Source organism: Eptesicus fuscus, chromosome 18, assembly GCF_027574615.1.
Source record: "Eptesicus fuscus isolate TK198812 chromosome 18, DD_ASM_mEF_20220401, whole genome shotgun sequence".
NCBI classification, from domain to species: Eukaryota; Metazoa; Chordata; class Mammalia; order Chiroptera; family Vespertilionidae; genus Eptesicus; species Eptesicus fuscus.
The window spans coordinates 33,294,476-33,309,454 of NC_072490.1; the positions used below are offsets into that span (position 1 = coordinate 33,294,476).

Below are 14,979 nucleotides of genomic sequence, written 5' to 3' on the forward strand. Positions count from 1 at the left end.
TCCCCGAAAGCACACACCCTTGGAGCCAGTAATTTCCTAAGACTCTGCGCCTCATGGAAATAATCCAACAAGTAAGCAAAAAATTTTTTTAAAAATTAATTTAATGGTCAATATTAGAAAACTGGTATAATGTCCATATAACACAAAACATCCATTTAAAATGATGTTGCAGAGTTATCAAGACAAGAAAAAACATTCATCATAGAGATTAAGCTAAATAGATTACAAAACAGCATGTCCTCATTTTTACTAAAAATATGTAACATACAGATGATGTAGAATTGTACACCTGAAACCTATATAATTTTATTAACTAATGTCACCCCAATAAATTCAATAAAGGGGGAAAATTTTTTTGTACGGATTACATGTCAACATGACAATATCTTGGAGAAACTGAGTTAAATAAAATATATTAAAATTAAGAAAATATGTAACATACATACATTTGATATATATATATATATATATAAATAATTTGTATATATACCAGCCAAATTTTTGCTCATAATCTCTAGGCTAGTTTCTTTTATCTGTATTTTCTAATTTTTTTGTAATGAGCATTATGGCATTCATACCTTTAAAAAAATTCTTGACAAGGCAAAAAAACCCAAACATACCTCATTAAGTTTCAAATTCTTTACTGTATAATGAATGAGCTTAAGTTAGACACATGTGCATTTTGGGTCTAGAACAGTGGTTCTCAACCTTTCTAATGCCGTGACCCTTTAATACAGTTCCTCATGTTGTGGTGACCCCCAACCATAAAATTATTTTCGTTGGTATTTCATAACTGTAATTTTGCTACTGTTAATGAATCGTAATGTAAATATCTGTGTTTTCCGATGGTCTTAGGCTCTACAGCAGCAGTTCTCAACCTAAGACCATCGGAAAACACAGATATTTACATTACGATTCATTAACAGTAGCAAAATTACAGTTTTGAAGTAGCAACAAAAATAATTTTATGGCCAGGGCCGGTTTGGCTCAGTGGATAGAGCATCGGCCTGCGGACTCAAGGGTCCCAGGTTCGATTCCGGTCGGGGGCGTGTGCCTTGGTTGCGGGCACGTCCCCAGTAGGGGGTGTGCAGGAGGCAGCTGATCGATGTTTCTCTCTCATCGATGTTTCTAGCTCTCTATCCCTCTCTCTTCCTCTCTGTAAAAAATCGATAAAATATATTTAAAAAAAATAATAATAATAATTTTATGGCTGGGGGTCACCACAACATGAGGAACTGTAATAAAGGGTCGCAGCATTAGAAAGGTTGAGAACCACTGGTCTAGAAGATTATCACTGGATACTAGATACTACTGGGTAACAATTTTATCCCAGATACAATGAATATATTGCCATCTCAGCAGAGCTTCCTTTTGTAGAGTAATCCATGCCACAATCCATGTAGTTCTGGTAGGACTCTTCATCTTAGTGCCACAATTGTGCCTTGATACCAGAGCTGGCCATTTATGGTACCAGCTTCCTTCTTCACACTCACTTGTCTAAGCAGTAGGCCAAGCAGGGTCAACGAAAGCAACCAAAGCTTCTGCGTGGAATTTGAAATATAAATGCTAAAAAAGAAAACTTCCCTCTCTTCCTCTGAGACAAACATTCTAAGGCCAATGTAGGCTGTTATGCCACCATACAGAGGCAAGAGATGGAAAAGAAAAACAGAGCCCTGACACCATCATCTGAACCCCTGAACCCAGCGGTGTCTGAAGCCAGAGTACTCCAGACTTTCAGTTATGTGAACCAACATGTTCCACTTTTGCCATCAGCTATTTTGAACAAGGCAAAAAACCCAAAACACACCTCATATTCTATTGCTTGCAACCATAAGAGACCAATGGGTATGGCATGGAAAACGTGCAAGTAACTCCTCACAAAAAAACTGTTCTCGTAAAAGAACTGCAAAATGGGAAACAAAAAAAATAAGACATAAATAACTGAATACATGTCTAAGGATGCCGCCATAAGACCGGGCGATATCTTCTATATCAAAGAGTCACTTTTCAGTGACGTGTGACATAACTGATCACTCTCTCCTTCTTGAAACACTTCCTTCGCTGGGTGTCCAGATCATCGGGATAACACTGCCTCCTTCTTTTCTGGCCATTCCTCGAGTCTCCTTGGTCCTCATGTATTCTCTAACCATGCATGTACTACATAATCTCATATAGTCCCTCTGCTTTAGAATAATTTAATATGAAATGACTCCCAAAATTTCTATATCCAGTCCCAAGCCTTACCTGAGCTCCAGAGTCACTTACCGAACTGCCTAGCCAGTATCTCTACTGTGATGTTATTAGGTCCCTCAACTTTGATATATTCAAAACAATTTTTCGTTATACCCCAAAATCCTGCACTACCCCAAGAGTTCCTCTTTACCAAGTTGCACAAGACAAATACGAAAAGTCTTCTTTAATCTATCCTCTGCCCTCTATCCTAATTAGTACCAAATGATATACTGGAGTGGGGAAAAGTGGCTGGATATACGATGTACTTCAAGGGACAGCCTTTACCTAGGATGCTCTTTCCCCAGAAACGCACATGGCTGGCTCCTTGGATTGAGATTCAAGAGCACTGCTCTGTCTAAATGTCATTTCCTCTTAAAGAGGACTCTTCTGATCTTCTAGTTCAGTGGTCAGCAAACTCATTAGTCAACAGAGCCAAATATCAACAGTACAACGATTGAAATTTCTTTTGAGAGCCAAATTTTTTAAACTTAAACTTCTTCTAACGCCACTTCTTCAAAATAGACTCGCCCAGGCCATGGTATTTTGTGGAAAAGCCACACTCAAGGGGCCAAAGAGCCGCATGTGGCTCACAAGCCGCAGAAAGAGCACTCCCTCATCCCTGTCAATCTCTCCTTTTACCGTTTTTCTTCACAACAATTATCATTACCTGACACTGTCTTTTCTCACTACACTATAAGACCCAAGAAGGCAGGAGTCTAGAACAGTGATGTGCACATATACTAGGTGTACCGGTTAATAATGCAGATTTTGTAATCAAAGAATACACGATAATTTCAAGAGAAACATGAAAAGTGCTTTATTCAAATTAATGTCCATTGCTAGCTACACATTTCCCCCATCTTTCAGGTAACTTGTGAATACCATCCCAATAGAACTTTTCTTGTTTTGAGGCAAACCATGCAGAGACCCAATTTTCCACTTCGTATGTTTTGAAGTGCTGCTCAGAAAGTGCGTGTACCATCGATCGGAACAAGTGGTAATCTGAAGGAGCAAGGTCTGGTGAATACGGTGGGTGGGTTAATACTTCCCAGGCAAGATCTTTTAACGTGTCTTTAACTGGTTTTGAAGTGTGTGATGGTGCATCATCCTGAAGCAAAATTACTTTGCCATGTCTTCTGACACATTCTGGTCATTTCACGATCAAAGCGTGGTTCAAATTAATTATTTGTTGTTGGTATCGATCAGTATTAACGGTTTCACCTGGTTTTAGAAGCTCATAATACACCACACCTTCCTGATCCCACCAAGCGCAGAGCATTGTCTTCTTCCGAAGTGATCTGGCCTTGCAGTCGATGTTGATGGTTGACCTGGACCAACCCATGTTTTTGTGCATTTGGGATTCTCAAAATAAATCCACTTTTCATCACCAGTCACAATTCGATGAAAAAAAAAAAAAAGACTTTCTTTAGTGCCGCTGAAGCAACATTTTACCAATGACTTTTCGGTTTTCCATTTGTCTTTCTTTCGTTCAGTTGATGTGGCACCCATTTTCCTTCCTTTAAAATCTTTCCCATTGCTTGCAAACGATAGGAAATTGTTTGCTGAGCAACGTTTAATCTGTCTGCAAGTTGTTTTTGAGTTTGACACGCATCTTCATCCAGTAATGCTTGTAACTGTTGGTCTTCAAACTTTTTCGGTTGACCTGGACGTTGTCTTTCACATCAAAATCATCACTTTTAAAGCGTTTAAACAAGCATTCACAAGTATCTTGAGATGGAGAATGTTCACCATAAGCTTCCCAAAATATTCAGCAGCACTTTTCTTCAAAATAAAGGAATGAATTAAAACTTCTCACAAATGCTCTTTTTTTGGCACGAAATTCGACATTTTTAAGTGTATAAATATCTATGATAACACCTTCAGAAAATTTGACATGAAGTTTTGAAGCTTGTTGTCAATACAACAAAATAGCATACATATCAAATCGCATATATATCAACAAATGTGTAACTCCATCTATTGAAAAAAATCCGTATTAACCAGTACACCTAGTATTTGTTGGAGAACAGTGGGGATGGGAGAGAGGAGAAGGAATTGCTCATAGCATCATAAACTAGTATAATCTTTTTGGTAAGTATCTTGACAAAACCTGCTAAAGGCCACAAAAATGTTCTTATCTACTGCAGAACGGCTAGTAAACCTGACTGGGTATTTTCAGGCAGCCTATTGGAATCCTTTCACTCAGGCTTCAGCCTAGTCTGAGGCTCGGTCTCTCCATGTCATTAACTGCAGGGTTTCAGAAGAGGTTCAGCTCATCACTTACCTCTCCCCGCATCCCCAGGTGGCTATAGCAGAAGGAGAAACATGATGCTCACTGTTTGATTTCTCCAAATATATAGACAAAATAATGGGAGTGCAATTATCACTAGGTCAAATGCTTTATGTTACTTTCAGGAAACAACTTATTAATACAGCAAACTATACATATGGCTAGGAAGATTATATTTGATTCAAAGTATATTGTAAGCCAAAATACACTTTTGCTATTTAAATCTTAACCATCTTGTTGCTCAGGATAACTTTCACATCCTTTTTATTTTTTTCTAAAGAAGAGAAAATCAATGTAATATCCTATAAGAAAATTCCCAATACACAGACTAAAATTTTGCTTCTTCTTTTCCCCAAACAGCACTTTAACAAATATATATGAGTCTTAGAGTAAAGCAAACTACTCCTGATCATTTATCCCAACAAAATTAACTAAATGTTAATAAAGAAAAATCTGTATCAGCTTAGAGCTACTAATGCATGCTAAAGCAAGATTAATAACAGCAAACCAGAGGTAAGTAATAAGGGTTTATTTTTTTAGTGCCATTCTTCAGATGGATAATGGTAGTATTTAGAATTATTTGTCTGGCTCACAAGGAGACCTTTTTACTCAATATGATGCTTGCTTCTCCTGGTCATAACTAACCAAACCTCTAGTGGGTATCAAGCTGAGGCACTGCCAGAGGTCCTTCCCAAGGAATCTGGAGCTGACCTAGGCAGGCAGAACCTGCCGGGCTGCCTCCATCTCTCCCTTGCACACTTCTCTCTCTCTCTGAACAGGCTGGCTCTGTAACATGTTGACTGAGATGCTAACTGGAGAACTGAGGAAGATGATATGCAGAGAGACAGAGTAATGAAGCAGATGCACAGAGACAAGCAGAGATGACAAATGGAAACCAAGTATTGCCTCAATTCCTGGTAGATTTCAAGTTCCTGGACCCAGGTCTTTCTGAGGGCCCACTAAATTCCTGGTCTTGAATTCCTTGAGACATCCCTGTATCTTTATAATAAATTCCCTTTTTGTTTAAGTCTATGCTGATTTCTGTAACCTGCAATAAAAAATTCCAACATAATAATCTAGGAACAGTAAAGCTATTATAGTAAGTTATTTCCTGGATGCTTTAGTATTTATTTTCTGGCATAATCCTTCACCATAACTGAGAACAAATCCATTGATAGAGGGTGACAATAAAATGTAACTTCAAAGAAAGCAGATTCAGAAATGATAGTTTCAAACAAACAAACAAACAAACAAACAAAAATTGAATAATTTCTCCAAAACATCTAAGTCCTAACGTCACCCCAGGAATCTTGTCATGGAGGATAGCAGGCTTTTCTGAACAATACATGAGTATACACATTTCCCTGAGTAAAACCAAAGAAAATAGTGAGGATAAGAAAGTCTCCAGCAATACCAAAGCAAATTTATTACAGTACCCAACAAACGAGCAGGGTGGGAAACTTTCTGGAGATAGCAATTTGGTAGCTGTTGAGAAGGAGCAACTTAGCAGCAATTTATAAGAATGCTACCATGCCCATTAGTGTACTGTATTCAGTAGCATTCAAGTTTACTATCTCATTCTTTGCATGAACAAAAACAATTATAAATTAATGACAGTAAATTAAATTTGAGGAACCCGAGTGGTGAAAGAAAAAAAAAAATACCAGTAGGAAAAAGTACAACTCACTTTAAAATACTTACATTAAAACATTTACAAATACTTACATTTTTTGCCGTCATGTCAAATTGTATTTGGTTTAAAATTCTGTAAAGCCATTAAGAACAAAAATAAAAAAACGTTGTCTTCAATAATTCCTTAAAAAAGCATCCTGTTAAAGAAGGAAAAAAGAGAGAATAATATGTAATAATAATAATAGGCAACATTTATGTCATATTTACTATGTGATAAATACATTGCTCTTTAAGTAAATTATTTAAATTAATCCTCACAACAAAGCTATAAGATATGTACCATTTTAATCCCCATTTTCCAAATAAAAATTGGGGTTTAAAGAGATTAAATATTTTGATCAAATCAACTCAGCTAACAAGTGATAGGGCCTGGGTTTTGAAATATTATACTATGCTGCTTTAGGCAACCCATTGAAAGAAACAGGGTTTCTTGGAGAAATAGCCAATTCCAGGTCTGGGGCAAGATATGTGCAAGATAAACCTAGAACATTTTATTGTATCTAAAGTAAGGAAGGGCTCAAAAAATGAACTTACAACCGGACAATGAACACCAAAGTACATATTGCTAGCAACAGGTTATAACAGACTATAAGCCCTTTGGATAACAATATTCCAGGAGCCCACAGTGATCTGAACAAATAACGAGGAAGAAGGGGAAGCTCTTCTTTGTAATACAATGCCAAGTAATCAATACAGGGTGTGACAAAAGCAGGTTTACAGCTGTTCATATGGAAAATACAAGTTCATTAATAGATAACAATACAAGAATACACTGTGTTTCATGTACTGAAAACTATAAACTTATTTTTGTCCCGCCGTGTATAAAGGAGTGATGGAGTTAGAAAACCCCCAATTTGTGGTTTTCTATAAAAGATTGGGCAAGAATCATTGATAAATACTAAAACTATCCAATGAGAATTGGTGAGAAGGATTATATTTACATACTTTTGAAATATCTCCCCACAAAATACACATTAATTCAAATATTACAGTAAAAAAACCGGATACACACCATTTTAGCCAAAGTGATCAAAGCTACCAAATGACCACTAACAATGAGACAAACCAACATTTGCATCTCCTCAAATGGACTGAGATGGATATAATTTCTGAGGTTTTCCACCCAAAATGCATAATCTAAATCTAATTTTAAGGAAATAGAAAAATTTAAATGGAGAAACATTCTGTAAAAGAAGGGACTGAATTCTTGTAATATTGGTGTCACTAGAAACAAAAGAAGCCTGAGAAACATTCCCAAATTAAAAATTGGGAATTCAGAGGAAGAAGGAAAAAGGCAAGAACTAATGAAATAGGAAAAAAATCAAAATAACAACTTGTTTTAAGTGCCTTGCTTGAAGTACGGATCTAATAAGTAAAGTAGCATTGTTAGCGGAGGGGAAAGTGCATGGATTTTTTTTTTTTTTAATCTAGGCTCAGTCTCAGCTCTGAAACTTATTAGCTGTGTGACCCTGACCAAGTGACTTAACCTCTTTGAGCTTCAGTATCCTCATCTGAAAAATAGGTATACTGAGTTTTTTAGGGTTATGTTAGGAGTAAATTAGATATAGTCGAAGTGAAAATCATCCAATCCACCAAGGCAATGTGCCAAATGCCCTCCAATTTATACATAAACACTGAATACTCCTAACCACAAAAAATTTTAATTTAAATATATTGAAGATTACCTTATTACTGACTCAAATGTAGTTATGACAAAAACCAGTAAGATCTTTCCCATCCAAAGTACCTGTTAAATTTTAGAAACCTGCCATATCTGTCTAAGGCAGACACTGTTGCCTACCCAATATCATTTTCTTCTTCTTCCTTAGAAGTTGAAGGTGGCCATGTGTCCAACTAAAAACACTATACTCTCAGTTTCCCTCTCAGACAGGCTGACCATACGATGTAATTCTGACTAATTCTGGCCAATCTATACATATAAAAGCCTAAGCTATTGTTACGACCAGACGACCGGCTGGTAGCTATGACGCGCACTGACCACCAGGGGGCAGATGCTCAACGCAGGAGCTGTCCCCTAGTGGTCAGTGCACTCCCACAGCCAACCTCCCACGGCTGGCCAACCTCCCGTGGACTCTCCCCACAGCTGGCCGGCCCCCGCCCTAATTGGCCTGATCGGGACTGGGTGAGATGGCCCCAAATGGCCCTGATCACCAGCCAGGCTGAGGGACCCCACCCATGCACGAATTTGTGCACTGGGCCTCTAGTCTATATAATAGAAACCCAGTGACAATTACGGCGGAACAACTGGAACGACCGGCCGCTGACATGCCGGCCGCAGGGGCTGCCACCAGCGCCACTGCCGAGCCCGAAGGCCCCGGGGCCAGTTGTGCAGCGGCCACCAAGGTGCCGGTAAAGAACAACGCGAAGGTGGCCAGCGTGAGCGTGCAGCTTGAGATGAAGGCTCTGTGGGATGAATTCAATCAGTTGGGCACCGAGATGATCGTCACCAAGACTGGCAGGTCAGGGCACCCCTCTCCCCGCTGCGACCCTCCCCACATGGCGCCAGTCTCGGGCAGCGGGCTTTGACCTGATCCATGCAAGCAAGACTGAGAAGCGGGATGGGAGGGCACGGCCTGGCCACCTGCGGGTCCTTCTCGGTGCGGGCCATCTCCTTTGCTCTCCGAGTCCTGGTTCTAGTGACAGCTGCCTGGCACACCGGTTGGGAGTGGCGCTCAGCTGACCTATGGGTGCCAGGCGCTGGCCTCACGGCTGGTGAGCACGAGCCTCTCCTGCCTCCGTGACAGTGCTACCAAGCAGTGGTGGCAGCAGGCACAGCGGGGCCAGGATAAGCGGGAGCAGAGCGGTGCCCAGCCCAGGCTCAGGCTCCTCCCCAGCCGCCTGCCACTTTGGGCACTACTACATTCCTCGGGGGATGTCGGACTGCCAGCTTTGGCCTGATGGCCTGTAGGGATCAGGCCGAAACCAGCAGTCCGACATCCCCCGAGGGGTCCCAGATTATGAGAGGGAGCAGGCTAGGCTGAGGGACCCCACCGGTGCACAAACCCGTGCACTGGGCCTCTAGTGAAATATAAGCAGACATTGTTGGGCTGGGCTACCAGATTTGGCTTGTTTTTTCCCTTCTCCCCATTTCTTCATGTCCAGAATATGGTTGTAATAGCAAGAGCTGCTTGTCTCCATGCATATGCTTCATTACTATATTTAGTATTCATTTGTGTATTAAATTTCTTAAGGACTGTGTTATTCAGTGGCACTGTGCTATTCTCCCAAATAAAAGATATTAAGAGTGTTACTATTTCAGCACACTATAGTGATAGGCTACCAATAAAAATACTGCTTTAGCCGAAACCGGTTTGGCTCAGTGGATAGAGCGTCGGCCTGCGGACTCAAGGGTCCCGGGTTCGATTCCGGTCAAGGGCATGTACCTTGGTTGCGGGCACATCCCCAGTGGGGGGTGTGCAGGAGGCAGCTGATCGATGTTTCTCTCTCATTGATGTTTCTAACTCTCTATCCCTCTCTCTTCCTCTCTGTGAAAAAAATCAATAAAATATTTTAAAAAAAAATACTGCTTTAGCCCTGGCTGGTATGCTCAGTGGTTAGAGCACTGGCCTGCACACCAAAGGGTCACAGGTTTGATTCCCAATCAAGGGCATGTACTTGGGTTACAATTGGATATCAGATCGGAGCACATGTGGGAGGCAACCAATCGATGTGTCTTTCACATCAATGCCTCTCTCTCTCTCTCCCTCTCTCTCTCTCTCTCACTCTCTCTCTCTCTCTCTCTCTCTCACTCTCCCTTCCACTCTCTCTCAAAATCAATAGGAAAAAAATATCCTCAGGTGAGGATTAACAACAACAAAAAATACTGCTTTAGCCACATAATTTTGTTTAGTACTGTATTCCCTTTGTATCTTCTCTCCAGAACTAGCACAGATTGGAACGTCTAAATCAGTGGTTCTCAACCTCCCTAATGCCGCGACCCTTTAATACAGTTCCTCATGTTGTAGTGACCCCCAACCATAAAATTATTTTTGTTGCTACTTCATAACTGCAATTTTGCTACTGTTATGAATCGTAATGTAAATATCTGTGTTTTCTGATGGTCTTAGGCGACCCCGGTGAAAGGGTCGTTCGACCCCCAAAGGGGTCACGACCCACAGGTTGAGAACTGCTAAATGTTACCTAAAAGATAAATATTTGAAAGTCAGCCGAAGTGCATGAATTTCTGAGCAAATTTACCTTAATGTCTCTGTGCCTCAATTTTTTCATCTGCAAAACAGTAATAGTTTATCTACTTAATTAAATGAGTCAAGGTACTAAAAATTATTAGGATACTGCCTAGCACAAGGTTAGCACTCAACCCATGTTAGGGGAAAAAGCAGTTCACTGATTTCTCATGACAAATTAAGGTTTTTTTCCTCTAAAATAAATAATACACAATTCACACAGTGCAACTGAAAAATACCACAACATAAATCCAATTTAAAACAGGAAAAATTGTGGTTAAAAAAAAACTTCTAAAAGTAACAAGATTAGGCAATAACTTCATTCATTTATTTATTCATCCAGAAATCACTGAACACCCACTATGTGTAAGGCACTAATACAGGTACTGGAGATATCCTAGTAAATGAGAGAAACAGCATAAACCTTCAAATGTAATTTAAATTATATAAAATTACAGTAAGATAAATGTTACAAAAGGAAATGGGACTGTGAGAGATCTGCTTCATTCAATTACAAATAAATAAGTATGCTCTATTGGCTTTGAGTTAGAGCTTTTAACCTTTTAACTAAAAAGTATACATTTCTAAGTATTTTTAAAGCTTTTGACTTTTACATTGTCTTTAAGCCACAAATTATTTGAAATGTATGACTTAAACCAAGTATCTAGAAATTAAATAAACATGGCATGGAGTGTTTCAAGAAATTGCCATCTTTGGACAGCACTGGTAATTCTCAAAGATAAGCTAATGCATTATGTTTTACCCAGACTCAACTATTGTACACTTCTTCCTGTCACCAAGTTTTCTGTTGGTTAAAAAAAGTAAATTGGATTTCTTCTTCCACCTTCATGAACACATTATGTCAAGCTCAAAAAGTCAATCTTTGTGACCTCACCATCTGCCACGATCTCTTGTCAGTTTCAGACAATATAACTCCCACAGATGGTCTCAAAATGCAAACCCTTTTCCTTTCCAACCACAATTTAGTAGTTCTGGCCACAAAGCCTTTTAAAATGGTACACCATTAATCAAAATACAACAAAGAAAAAAAGCAAAGTTATAAATACATTTGTAGAATTAACGTCACTTGAATCAGAGTTTGTAGACTTTCTAACTTTTTAACTGTTGTAAAAGATGCTACTAAAACTTTAATTTCAGCAAAGGCAGTATATTTATGTGAAAGATATTATTAATTTTAAATACAAATTCATGTTTCAAAGTTTGGAAAATATACATACTTAGGCACTCTTTTAAGTGCTTCACATGTCGGATCTCACATAATTCGTACCACAACTCTATCAGGTAAATATACTATTTGCATTTTACAGATGACAAACTGAACTTTACAGTTGAAGTAATTTGCCCAGTTAACCAACTGTGTAAATGGCAATGCCAGAAGATCAACCCAAGAACTAGCAAAAAAAAAAAAACAAAAAACAAAGAAAACTAGCAGATATGTTCTTACCTACTACACTAAATTACAAAATATATCTGACTTGAGATACAATAAATATATCCTCAAAATATAGCAAAAAATGTAATTATTATAATAAACCCATATAAAAGAATACCTTACTATACCAAAAGAAGCCTTCAGAATTTCATGTAGGACAAGTCATATATCATTAGATCAGATTTTCACCCTTTTTACTTCCTTCTTTTATTAATTTCAGTATTAAATTAAAATTTTCTTAGTAAGTTCCTCATTTCTTTTTATAGTTTCACTAGTGGCCCAGTGTATGAAATTTGTGCACATTAAAAGGGAATTAGAGGAAATATTTTAATATTGCTATTTGCCCTTTCTCTATAATAGGAGTGTCAGAGTTGAGAGAAAATTAGTAAAACGTATATGAAAATCTTTCTCCTGTCAGAGTCTGGGGCGTGCCGCGGGACCCAGAGTCAAGTCCCCGCCCACCCGCACACGCCTCGAAATCGGGCGAGACCCGGACCCAGCTTGCCCCACACCCATTGGGTGAGATCCAGACCCAGCTGGCCCCACCCCCGTCAAGCCCTGCCAGGCAGGGGGGGGGGGGCGCAGCCTCAAGTCCCCCGTGAAGCCCCGCTGGGTTGGAGGTGCAGCCTCAGGTCCCCCGTCAAGCCCCACTGGGCAGGGGTTGCAGCCTCAGGTTCCCCCAGCGCACGCCGGACGGGGGGCGTAGCCTCAGGTCCCCAGGCGGACTCTCACATCCCCTGGCCCAGTGCTGGGGCAGGAGGCATGGCTTCAGGTCCGGCAACCCAGAGCGAAGGGCGTGGCCTGAGGTCCCTGGGCCCGGCACTGGGGTGAGGGGGCATGCCTTGAGGTCCCCCGTCAAGCCCTGCTGGGGGTGGGGCGCGGCCTGAGGTCCCCTGTCAAGCCCCATCGGGCATGTGGTGCGGCCTGAGGTCCCCCGGGCCAGCACTGGGGCAGGGGGTGCGGCCTCAGGTCCCCTGGCTGGGCACCGGGGCAGGGGGCGCGGCCTTAGGTCCCCCAGCCCGGCACCGTGGCGGGGGGACGCACCTTGAGGTACCCATCAAGCCCCGCCGGGCAGGGGGCATGACCTGAGGTCCCCCATCAAGCCCTGCCGGGTGGGGGGCACAGCCTGAGGTCCCCCGTCAAGCCCCACTGGGCGGGGGGAGCGGCCTGCAGTCCCTTAGCCTGGCACTCGGGCGGGCAGCGTGGCCTGAGGTCCCCCGGCCTGGGCTGGGGGGTCGCGCCTTGAGGTCCCCCGTCAAGCCCCACCAGGTGTGGGGCACGGCCTGAAGTTCCCAGTCAAGTTCCCAGTCAAAGGACTCCCCTGCCTGGCCTGGCTCCACACAGCCTCAAGTCCCTGCTGATCGCCTCTACTGTGGGTGCAGCCATCTTGTGATGGTGTGACAGTCAATTTGCATATTACCTCTTTATTATATAGGATAGGAGTCCTTTACATCATTATATCATAACTAGAAGCCTGGTGCACGACTTTCGTGCACTGGGGTCAGGGGGTCCCTCAGCCTGGCCTGCACCCTTTCGCAGTCCAGGAGCCCTCGGGGGATGTCTGACTGATGGCTTAGACATCCTTAGTGCTGCCGCAGAGGCAGGCTGCTGCGCTCACTGGCTGTCAGCCCAGCTTGTGGCTGAGCAGTGCTCCCCCTGCTCCTGGTTTGAGTGTCTGCCCCTTAGTGGTCAGTGCGCATCATAGCGACCAGTGGTTCTGCTGTTCAGTCTATTTGCATATTACTCTTTTATTATATAGGACTGATTGAACTAGTCCCTGGCTGATGAACACTTTATAGAATTCCTGTTTCTAAACAGTTGGCAGTAATCACCTTTTAATGACTCAATCCTTCATGTTTGATCTGGTCTCTGACTACCTCTCCAGGTCTGTGCTGAACCACTTTCCCATACCTTTCTCTGATCTAGTTCCATTGGCCTTCTGTCAGTTCCTCAAACACATGCTCCTCCTGCCTCAGGGCCTCTGCACATGCTGTTCCCTTTGCCTGGAACTTTCACCAATGGTTAATTCCTCTTCCTTTGGATCTCTTCTCAAATATCACTTCCTCTGAGAGAACTGTTCCTCTCCCACTACCCAGACTTAGGTCAGAGGTATCTACTTAATGCTCTCTCCTACTTTCTCCTTTTTTAGTACACATCGGGTTGTCATTTGTGTAATTATCAAAATGTGGTCTATCTCTGCCAACTAAAATGTAAGTTCCTTGGGGCAGGGAACCTACCTATTATATCCAGTGTCTGGCACATGGTTAGAACTCAAGTTATATTTGTTTTTTGTTTGTTTTTGAAGAACTATGTAGTAAATTAATTATATACTCAATGTTATATTTATTTTTACCCTTTAGTAATGTATGATAATCCTACTTACTATGACTTGGCAGCAGAAAATGAAAAGAAATGTAAACATTTAACATATTCACACATCTGAAATATCACTAAGCTATATAGCTGAATTTTGAGTATCACTTTCCTATCATGGACAAAAAGTGTTTTAGAATTGCCCTGCCGGTGTGGCTCAGATGGCTGGGTATCAACCTGTGCACCAAAAGGTTGCTAGTTCAATTCCTGGTCAGGGCACATGCCCAGGTTGTGGGCTCAATTCCTGGTGGGGGATGTGCAGGAGGCAGTTGATTGATGTTTCTTTCTCTCCCTCTCCCTTTCTCTCTTTCTAAAAATCAATATAACTATATTTTTATATTTTATGAGGGAAAATTTTAATAGGGTAAATTTAATTTTGCTAATTTTAAGGTAAAATGAATAGTAGGCAAGAGTAAAATTTTAAAAACAGGAGAAACCAAGATGGCAGCATAGGTAAACACCTAAACTGCTGCCTCGCACAACAATTTCAAAACTACAATTAAAAGAGAAAACGTCTGTCACCCAGAACCACAGGAAAGCTGGCTGAGTGGAAATTTTACAACTAGAAGGAAAGAGGAAAGATCACTGAGACATGCACAAGTGCTGAAAAGCTGAGGTATGGAGGCATGCGAATCGGGCTGGCAGCGGGCGACTGGGTGCACTGCTTTTTTCAATCCAAAGGGAGACAAGCTCCCGATTACTCTGAACTCCCAGTTTCTGGGGAGACGCTGGGG

At 41.3% G+C, this 14,979-nt stretch overlaps 1 protein-coding gene across 1 annotated transcript in view; it reads right to left on the bottom strand.

Annotated features, from left to right (window-relative positions):
* The window catches only part of TFDP2 (transcription factor Dp-2), a 122,384-nt gene that overhangs the window by 86,769 nt on the left and 20,636 nt on the right, over positions 1–14,979 (bottom strand). Inside the window, exon 2 of the mRNA XM_054729411.1 lies at positions 6,248–6,351. Coding sequence (XP_054585386.1) covers positions 6,248–6,262 — 15 coding nt within the window. The 5' untranslated portion in view covers positions 6,263–6,351. The remainder of the gene's footprint in view (positions 1–6,247; positions 6,352–14,979) is intronic.